This window comes from Vanellus vanellus, assembly GCF_965231255.1.
Source record: "Vanellus vanellus genome assembly, chromosome: 1".
NCBI classification, from domain to species: Eukaryota; Metazoa; Chordata; class Aves; order Charadriiformes; family Charadriidae; genus Vanellus; species Vanellus vanellus.
In genome coordinates, this window is record NC_138905.1 from 2,265,678 (window position 1) to 2,276,458 (window position 10,781).

Genomic DNA, 10,781 nt, shown 5'->3' on the forward strand with positions numbered 1-10,781 from the left:
GCTGTCTGAATGGTCCATACATCATTCTCAGGAAGATCTAGCCATCGTCTCATTCTGTAGAGCTGGTGTAGTTACACCAATAAAACATGGACCAGGCTTTGTGATATTAAAGCTGCATGGTACAGTGCATTTCTCATCTTAAATGATTTCACAACCCAAGAATTTACTAGTGTATTTACTACATACCATTAATTTTATTATATGAAAGTTCCAGCTTCTGTAGGTGAACATATCTGGAGAGAATGTTAATGTCACTTAACTCACGACCCTGGAAAAATAAAGCAAAGAGACTTTAATAACTTTAATAACTAGGTATAACACCCAGTTTCCCAAGAGATACACAGGAGTGGGAGATATTGAAGAGGTGCCCAAAGGTCCCTCCAGCCAGATGTGTCAGAACAGGATGACATATTCAGAAAGTGATGTCAGACCTGCAGACCAGCCATGAATGGAGAAAATGTCAAAAGAAGACTTGAAAACACAACTAGGAGAGATAGCTGAAGCTAGGAAAAATGTCAGAAAAACAAGGCTGCATAGAAGAGGGAGGGGCAGCAAGTAATCTTTAAAAAGACACAAGCATTTAACTTTCTGAAGGGACAATTAATGCAGCATTCTCAGGTCTTTAGCATGTTCCTCTATTTTTTCTCCAGCTGGCTGAAGCAGGAAAACACATTTTCACACCTGAAGACTGGGTAAAGAAAAATCTTACTGCTGTTGCTACTAAGTGAAAAAAAAAAAACAATACCGATATGGCAGTTGTCAGCAGGATCCGTGCTGTGTCTTGTCAAAAGTCCCATGTACGTGAAATGGCATTGACAGGGAGAGACAAAAATCTGCCTCTTGAAATTTTTTTAGTAGACCAGCTATTTACTGTTAAAAAGAGGAAACCTTTGAGCAGAGAAGCACTTTATAATGATGTTCTTTGCTTATACTTACTGAAAGCGACAGATTAAGATAAACATATTCAGTCCCAGGGGCTGAGCGCCCCAGTTTGTGGAGTCCCTCAGCCACAGTGTCTTCATCCAACACTCCATCAAACTGACCCTATAAAATACCAGGAAGGGGGGGGACAGGGAGAGGAATGGATTAAGGGGAGATTTATGAAACAAAATTCCACACTCGGTAGAATCTGGGGGCTGCTTGGGATGCAACCTGGAACAGAGTTTAATAGTTTTCAATCAAACGCTGCTTTCAGTGCTCCATCACCCTACTAAGGCACTACACATTAGGAAAAATGATGAATACAGCCCTTGAAACAGATAAATAGAAACGTGTCACATACTAGCTCTATACATTTTAAAAGCTTCAACATTTTTGGGGGACTAATTTTTTTTTACCTTATGGTTTAAATGCGCAGCTCTAAACAGGACCTGTTTCCAGAGATGTTGAGCCATGAAACTCACATTGATTATGAATGTTAACATCTCAGCAAATCAACACTAACATAACCCCAGCGTTGTACCCCAATATGCACATTATTGGAAGCCCTTTAAATTTGTTCAGCATGAGCAGCTAGCACTACTCTTCAGAGAACAATCTTTGCCAAAGAGGGTACTTGACAGATGGCACTAATGAACCACTGCGTAGGTTTAATGAGAAAATAAGCCAATGGCTTGTGAAATTCCTATGAGCTTGGAGAAGTCACACAACAATTGATAATCTAGGGACCAAGATAAATAATGTTTCAAGTGGTAATCATCTAAATTATAGCACCTTCGTGTTATAGCAATGAAGACTACAGATGCATTTCCACTAGGTAAAAATATGAGGTGATAATGCTGTCGCAGTGAACACTTTAGAGCCCAGCAGAGCAGAGAGGAAAAATTCACTTGTGTCCAGGGGGGTTATTGAATCTCAGGGTTGGGCATATAAACAGGAAATGGGTTCAATTTGGCCACCTATATGCCAACTTATTCTTAGTCTTTACATAGCAAGGTGAGAGAGGGGCAATCCTGGACACCACGGGGATGGAAGGGACCCTAAAACAAGGCAGAAGTGGGAAGTGAGGGGAATCAGACCATACCAGCCTATCCCCTCTTTGGGGAAAAGAGAAAACACTACCTGGTGCCCCCATCATCTCCCTCTTCTTTCCCCCACCACTACGGTGAGTGATGAGGGGGTAAAAGGGCTCTTCCCTCGCAAGCAGACCCCTCCCCACATAGCTGGGGGGCACTGAGCTGAACCTCGGTGAGCTGTGCCTCCTCTTCCTCTCCAGCATCCTCCTCCTCCTCCTCCTCCTCCTGCTTGTCCTCTTGGTGAGGCAGGCCGAGCTGTGGCTGCCGCAGGCTGGGCCTGTCCTGGGACAGCTCCCCGGGGATCCCCTGGGAGAGGTGCTGCGGGGGGCCATGAGAAGGGGGAAACAGCTTAGCGAGGTCACCCTCTCCCCCCTTCTCCTCGCTCCCCGCCATGAGGTGTAATAAGAAGCGAGGAAGACGGAGGGAGCTGCGCTATAAGTGCTTGGCACTCGCGCACCACCCCGTCACCCCTCCGAACGGGCCGCCGCCATCTTGTTTGCTTCTCCTGTTGTCATGGAGACGGGAGAAGCGCCACTCCCCCCGCGGGAAAGGGGATTCGCGCCAGCCCTCCACGTCAGCCAATAGAAAAGCGGCAGGCGAAGCGATGCAGGATGGGAGTTGTAGTTCTCCGCTCCGGGCCCGCTCGCAGGGGCGGCACGCCGCAGAGCATGCTGGGAGTTGTAGTCCGCCTGACAGGCAGCCTCCTCATGGGGTGCCACCCGCCTCGCTGAGGCTTAAGGGACCGCTTCCCCCCCCCTCACACGGCCCCTCGTCTTTTCCCCTCTTTCCCCACTCCTCCACTGCAGAGGGAAGAGTGTGTTCGCCTCGGTCTGTGTGTTCCAGATCAGGATGCAAAGGCGGGAACTGACAGATAAATAATCTCCAGGGCACCATTACCCTGCCGCAAGGCCCCAGGCCAAGGTGGGCTTTGTGCAAGATGGCGGCTTTGACCAGTGGCACCATAACAAGAAAATGGGGCCCTGCAGGCAGACTGCGGCCCTGACTTCCAGTCAGCTGCTTTAGTTACTGCCTTGGCCTTCCTGTTTTTTAGCCGGGGAGGACTGGTGGCATTGATCATTTATACTGGGAGTCTCAGCCATCTGCAGGGGTGAGGCTCTGGGGCTCTTTGAACTGGTGAAGTAAGGTGTTTCCTTAAGAAAAAAAAAAAACAAAAACCCACAATTTCAGAACTGGTATATATATTTATTGTACATTATATATAATATATAACTTTCCTGGAAACATTTGGGAAATAGTAAGAGATCAGGCTGCCACAGCAGGGGAAAGTAAAATGATAGATTTGGAAATTTCTTTGCTTGTTTTTCTTTAACCACCACAACAGCTTGACCGCTTCGTGGGGTGCGTGGCCCCATCTCGGTGCAGTGCGCCCATGGCTGACAGCTGCTGCTGTTGTCCCCAAAAATAAGGGTTCTTCACCTGGTACGCAAAAACCAACCAACCCACTGAATCGAGATATTTGTCTTTATTTCAGTTCTACAGAATCGGGTACCAGGCACGTAATGCAGCCGGCACACCTGTTAGGAAACATGTAGGGTCTTTTATACAAAAAGGTAACAAGGAAAAAAAAAATCACATTAAAGTAGCTGATTGGTCACTTGTAATTATACAACAAAAACTTGTTTGCGCACACCCTAGTTTCTGCCTGGCTCATTATACTAAAGTGGTCTTACATTTCCATGTAAATCTCCTACAGGTGTGATTTTTAGTATTAAAATTATCTAAGGTAACTAGAGGCTATAACTTCATCCTTCATAACCACAAGGTTGCTGTTTAACTTTCTGTTCTGTTGGGGTTCCAGCTGGAACAATGGCTAACTTCAAGATTGGATTATTTATGTTTATGGGCTTTTTTGTTTTAGGGGCTCTCTATTTCATGTTGCCGTGGTTTCAGAGCAGGCCGTCATGGTTGTTCCCATTTTGTGGCTTTTTAGCTCTTTTTGACATCACCAGAGCGGGTGCCGGTGCTGCAAACCCTCCAGGATGATGGTTTTGTTTAGCCCTGCAAAGCAGTGCTGTGCTGTGTTAAAAATTACTGATTTGTTAGCATTCCTCTTTGAGGAAATGGAAAGCTCATCAATCACACCATGTTTCAGGGGAAGAAGTAAATAATCTCCAGTTGTAGTCAACAACAAGCTTTGGGACACAAAAAAAAGTCTTACAGATACCAATCCACTCTTAATATATATCTTAAATAAAGATGCTAAAGATATTTGAGTTTTGTGTGAGCACGTTTTGTGATTAGGTGAGTTGTACACAGCAACCTCATGCCCTGTGGCAGTGAGTTCCACAAGTTCATTACTGCAGAGTAAAATAAAAGAAAAAAATATTTGTTCTCTCTCACTTTAGGCCTCTCCTATGCCTGGACCATCATCTACTTTTCTTAAATTCCAAAACAGGGTAAAATGGGAAAGTAAAGCCAGAAAATAAAGGAGAGGAGGAAGAGAAATCTGCCAGGATGTCTCCAAGTACAGGTCCCTGTGAGATAAGCATGGGGAGAGCACTGCTTCTCATGGTAAAACTGTTTCATATTGGGGATGGGGGATTCCTGGTAGTTGCAGAGCGTGGGCCATGAGAGCCAGGTGAGCCTTGAGAGTCTTGTAATTCTGGGGTCCAATGCCACATAATTGCCATCTCTGTATTTGTAAAATGACACCCGCCTTTGACTGCAATGGGTATTGCTTAAAAAAATAAGAGGAAGATATAAAAACTCCTTATGGACATTACCCACTGACTTTTATCTTTGTGCTTCAGGGAAACATTATGATAACTGCAATAAAGCTACCCCAAATTGCCTGCCTTCATTATCTCGCTGGCCATAAATGCTAAAACCCTTAATGAGATTTATTCCTTTTCCACTGAGCACCCTGAGCCTCCTTCCACAGCCCTCTGGGCACAGAGGCTGCCAAGGGAAGGCTCTTCTGGTGCATGTCTAGGGCTGTGTTCAGGGATGGGCAGCGAAGGCAAGGGCTAGAGAGCCTGGGAAAGGGTGGAAAGTCCTGAAAGGGAAGGAGAGAGCCTATCTGGGCGTATGTTTCGGGAGGCTTTTGGATTTCTTGTGACCTAGGAGAATAAATTCTGAATCACCAGAGCTACAAAGCCCAGTAGGAGCTGCTCGAGGACAGCAGCTACTTGCTCTCTATAGGGATGCTGTAGCTGTTTCAAGCTTTCACGGTATCTAGGATATTCTCTTTCTCCAAACTGTACTGTTTCATAGTCTACATCTGCAGATTTTGCCTTCTGCAAACAGGGAAAGTCCTCCCTGGCTCCCTGGTTGAAGGATTATCAACACCTGCTTCCCTCCTGCACCGGGACTCCCCGTGACCACAGGACGTGGCTGTCAGCCACCACCTTCCCTCCTGGCAGCCCAGTGCCATAGTGCATGGGGGAAACAACAGCTGCCCATCCTCACCACAAACCGGCAATGTCAAGTCACACATTGGGCTGCAGATCATAAAATGGTTTGGGTTGGAAGGGACCTTAAAGCTCATCTAGTTCCAACCCCCCTGCCGTGGGCAGGGACACCTCCCACCAGCCCAGGTTGCTCCAAGTCACGTCCAACCTGGCCTTGAACACCTCCAGGGATTGGGCAGCCACCGCTTCTCTGGGCAACCTGGGCCAGGGGCTCACCACCCTCACAGTCAAGAATTTCTTCCTTAGATCTAATCTAAATCTCCCCTCTTTCAGTTTAAAAATGTTCCCCCTTGTCCTATTGCTCCACTGCCTGATTGAGAGTCTCTCTCCATCTTTCCCAAATGGCACAGGAGTGCCGAACCCCACCTGACTGCCATCCCCGTGCACGGAAGCACCATCAGCCAGGAGGGCTGAAGCACAAACACTGAGCCCATACAAACATCCCCAGGGCTTGCTGCAAACCTGAAACACGGGCTGTTACCTGGAGCCTTACGCTGCACAATCTTTTTCTGAGACAGCTTCGTATGTGTCAAACACTGGTGCAATGAGATGGGACAGTTCTGCTGTCTCTTTTAACCAGTGTGGGGGTTTTTCTTACTGTGCCTCCCACGTTTTAAAAGAGAGGGCTACTGGATCACCCCCAAAAGGAGGTGGGACACTTTACCCAACTGCATTGAGGAAACATCTATCACCTTTAGCTGGGGCTTGTTCAAAGGTCTGTTAAAGAGCCTTAAGCTATCTGCAGTCTGGGCAAGCTTTGTGCTATGAAAAAGCTATGAGGTTTTAGCAAGAAAAAAACACTTTTGTTCTAGATCACACCTTTGACTGAGTCTGACATCCTGCAACCACAGAAGTAAGAGCACGCTGCGTACCCAGCCAGGTGACTACTGCAGCCAGAAACACTGACAGCAGCAGAACCCTACCGGGACCTGGTACTACTCACGTGGCTTCTCTGTCACTCAGCTAACGGGTGTTGGAGATTTGGGGCAGAAGAGGGTAACTTGGAGCCTCACGATTGCTCTGGAGGTTCCGTCATCTGTGGTGGGTAGCAGTGGCAGCCATCAAGTGCAGATACTGCCTGGCAGAATCCCCCAGCCCCAGTTTGTGGGGTGCACGGGGTGTGCGGTAGGACAGAGATCACCGCTGCAGCCCCTGCAAAGCACAGTAGTAACATTTGGCTCTGGCTGGGCTTAAATCCCTTCACGTGCATGTACATATAACCCTTTTTTTCTTTTTTCTTTTTTTTTTTTTTCTGTCCAGCGCTCTGCCTTTGCAACCTGGAAGCCAGCCAAATACCTTGCTATTCCCCAGGCTCTGCGCGGGCAGGTTAGCATCAACCGAGTGGCGAGCAGATGGATGGCGTGAAGGCAGCTGAGATGCTCGGATTAGCGTGCTGTAAATTTACAGGAAGGTACTTGCCTGAGCTCCAAGCTCTCCAAGAGGCAAAGGCCACACGTAATCAAATTAATAGCTAGCTGGGCAGCTTGTCCGTGTAAGATGGGACTGGAGATTTCATGGGAGCAGATGACAGAAAAAGGGCAGGTCCAAATACAGTTTACACGGACTGCCACCGAGCTTGGAGCAGAGCCAGGAGGGCTAATGAGTTCTCAGTGTGGAAGTGTCCCAGAGTTTATTTCCTACCATCTGGAAAATGCCTGCCCTTCCACTGGGATTTGTGATGATTCAGACAGGAGAAGGGATTATTAAAACCTCCGAAACATGCTTGTCCTCCCTCCCTGTCTCCCCCCCACCCCATCTGTTTGGCTTGGCAGTGCAGGGACCGGCTGCCTGCTCATGTGCTCTGAGATGAAATGGCTCCTTTAAGACCCCTCTCCATGGGGAATGGCAACTGGAGTGAAATTAGCCTTTATGTATTTTGGGCTGGAGACAGATTGTTCCTGAATGGGGCCATTAAAAAAATGAAGTAGACTTGGGGAAACAAAACACCTAGGTGGTAACGGTAATTTTGGTGCACGCGGAAAACAGTCAGGGTTGTGGGAAATGTCACCCCAGACCTCCTCCTTCCAGTGCCACATCTCTGGTCCAGCACAGCCCATCCAACCAAGAGATTACCCAGGACATGTTCTCCTTCCTTAGCAGAAAAGATGAAAAATTGAGCTTTTTCCTCCATAAATCACAGTGCAAATTGCATGCTGAAAGCTAAGGATGGCCACCCCAAAGGGCCAAATGCTGTCTGTCCATCTTCCTCCAGGACCCACATGCATTTTTATGCCTTGGCAAGGATTTGTGCACTTCCCTCTGCCTCCTCTTCATCCCTCTGTGCCCCCAGCAGCTACCATCACATTTTAGCTTTAGCTTCTCCATGATCCTGGGTGGGTACCATTTCCTGGCAGGGCTTGATGTTTCCATCTCCAAAATCTTACACTGTCTCCCTGGTTTGCTTCATTTTTGGGCTCATCTGGCTGTTCCTGGAAAGCTTGGTTGGCCAGGAACATTGGAGAAGCCATTCACTGGCAGAGAAGGGTCAAATCTGAAGAGCACTGCACAAAGTTGTGGGGTTTGGTTTTGCACCAGTGCCTTTGAAGTTGTCAGGCAAGCCAGGGCGGGGGTGTGTGTGTAGCAGTAATTATGTACATGTAAATAGTCTTCAAACGTCACCCACAAGCTGCTCTTTATTAACACTTCAGCAAGTGTTAGATCCAACCGGAGCCCGTGCTCTGTGCAGGCAGCCTTCACCACTGTGGGGCAAGCACATGCCAGTCCACGCTCTTCATCTCATCACGCATATGGCATTGAGGGGGTGGTCGTGGGTGCTGGAGCACGCGATGGTCTCAGCCTTCAGGGAGAGGGCTGTGCTTGCATCTTCATGTAGCTCATCTACAAGCTGTCTGATTCCTTTGGTGCCTGTCCTGTTTGGAGATCTTTGTACCAGCCTGCCTTGCTTCTCTGCATCTGTTTGCAACTGGCTCTCCTAGCTCACTGCATCACTTAGTCACAATTTGGGGAGGCAAATTTGCTGCACAGCTGCACAAGGAACTGTTCTGTTGGGATGAGCAGGCACAGATGGCTTGGGGGAGGAACATGACAGAACAGCCAGAGCACCGCGATTTCATGCACTCCCAATGGCCATCTCCGACACGCGTGTCTGCAGTGTGTGGGGCTTCACATCATAATACAGCAACTTTTGTCCTAGCAGCAGGAGCTCTTACTCACCTGAGTAGCCACTCTGGCAACCATGGGATATTGTACTGACTGCCTTGTTGTGGCCACTGGATCTATGGAGGGAGGGAGTACCTACCCTTGGAGCTGCAGAAGATCTTTCAGGTCCCACGTCACTATCTGTCTCCTTATTTGACCATCCATCAGTAAAAAGTCTCCTCCAGTCCCACGCTGTCATCTCTGTGCCCCAACTGCTCTTACTCAACCTTTCCCTCCTCCATGTCCTCCAAATGGCAGGGGTGACCCCTCCGTGGTAGTCGGTGGCTATGTGCCCATGGATGTCTTGATGTTCTTCCACCCAACCTCTCTGCATTTGGTAATTCAGACTCTTGATCCCCTAAAGGGAGGGAGGAGAATGGCACAAAGGATTGTCTCTGGTTGCCCAGAGGTTTTGGGGTAATCTGCTCACGTTTAAGGAATCATTAAAAACACAAGAACTGTTCAAAGACTGTCCTTCTTCTGTAATCAGCTGGGAAAGAGCTAATCATGCAGATGAGGGACTTTTACAGTTCTCCTAAATGCCTGGGCTTCTCTTCTGAGTGATTAATGAGCAACAGCTCAGTATGCGGGCTCAGTTATTCACAGCCTCATCTGACACGTTCCTGCTCTTCATGTGAGAGGGGGGATTTCTGAATGTACCAAGGAGAGATAAATCTTCCAGGCCAACGTTCGATCCAGGGAAGGAGAATGGCTGACTAGTAGCCAGGAGGGTAAGAGAAAGGGCAACCTGCATCACGGCCAGCCTGGCCCAGAGAAGAGAAGTGGTTTGAAGTAGATTCAGTCCCAAAAATGTGTCTCAAAGATTCCTCATGGCACTCAGCTTCTCAAGCTGAAAGCTCAAAGAAAGGGATGGAGTAGCTCAGGCAGGTGAGAAGTGGCTCCAGCTGTGCTAATGAAGGAAAACTCGTTCCTTTGTTGTTCCCTCATTGCTGAAGGGGCTGATGTGGCACAGAGGGTGAGAGATGTTTCCCCCGACATTCAATCTCATGTTGCATTTCTAACGGTGATTTGCTGTGGTGTGAAATGTTCCCCAAATTCTCCTGGCTCTGGAACAGCAAAAACTGATCTGAGCATTAAAAAAAACCCACAAAACCAGAACTGAAGCTCTAAATCAGCAGTTATTATCCTAATAAAACCTTCCCACTATTGACAGAGGGAGCATTTCATACTCAGAAGTGTTAATGGCAAGCGCTGGCCTTAAATACATTGATTTACTATTCAATTATAAAAACAATCAGCTCCCAAACACATGCCACATGCAAAGCAGATTTATAGGCAGCTCTTTGCACTTACAAAAGCCCCATGCAAATTCACTCGGTGACTCACCAAGAAGCACCAAGCAATTAAAGGACCCAGCTGGATGCAGGGAAGGTCTGAAATGCTGCCTTGGTGCTCCTGAGTAGGAAGAGAAGTGAGGTGTAGAGCAGGCAGCTTGTGGGCTGCTTGAATCTCATTTAATCTGGCTTTGCAGGTCCTACTTTTCATGGTGATGGGGCAGAGGGGTGAGTCTATTTGACACCTGCCCCTTCAGCTTACTCCCATGGCTGTGTTACTGCTATTCAGCTTGTTGGGAGCCCAGCCAAACTCCCTAAATCAGTTCCCTGCAGCCAGTGGCTTGGGTTTACTTGTTTCCCTTTGATCCTCTGGTGTTTCTTGCTGCATCTCCCCGAGCTGCATGGGGAACAGTATGTGTGTCACATCAGGGCTAGCTGCCTTGAATTTGGAGAAGTCCCCATGTGGGGAAAGCTGCCAGCATCCTGCGTGAGCAAAGCAATAGTCTTAAAAGTCTTTGATGAAGGGTCAGAGGGCCTTGGGGAAGCCCAGGTCTCTCATTAGCTCCCTGTCTTTCTGGCAGTCTGACCCCACTGGAGACTTTGCCCATGAGGGCAAGATGGCAGCAGACCCCCCTCCTAAAGTCTGTCCCAACCAGGAGATGAGATCTCCCTTTCTTCAGTCCAACACCCTGTCTCCACGCAGCCCCTCAGATCCCAGAAACTCTGCTCTCCTTTGAGCCCTTGCTGGTGGTGGTGGTGGGATGAGCGTCCAGCCAGGGGACAAACAAGGCACCGTGGAGGATCAGAGATGCCTTGAAGACAGTCCCTTTGTCTTAGGACAGAGACACTGACAGCCAGTCCTGCTGGAGAAGCACTGTAGA

General features: G+C 48.1%; 1 protein-coding gene across 1 annotated transcript in view; it reads right to left on the minus strand.

Annotated features, from left to right (window-relative positions):
* Window positions 1-2,408, minus strand: part of LRGUK (leucine rich repeats and guanylate kinase domain containing) — a gene marked incomplete at both ends in the record, with an annotated part of 54,449 nt that extends 52,041 nt beyond the window's left edge. Inside the window, 3 exons of the mRNA XM_082491463.1 lie at window positions 187-268; window positions 937-1,044; window positions 2,184-2,408. Coding sequence (XP_082347589.1) covers window positions 187-268; window positions 937-1,044; window positions 2,184-2,408 — 415 coding nt within the window. The remainder of the gene's footprint in view (window positions 1-186; window positions 269-936; window positions 1,045-2,183) is intronic.
* Window positions 2,409-10,781: the final 8,373 nt, after the last annotated feature.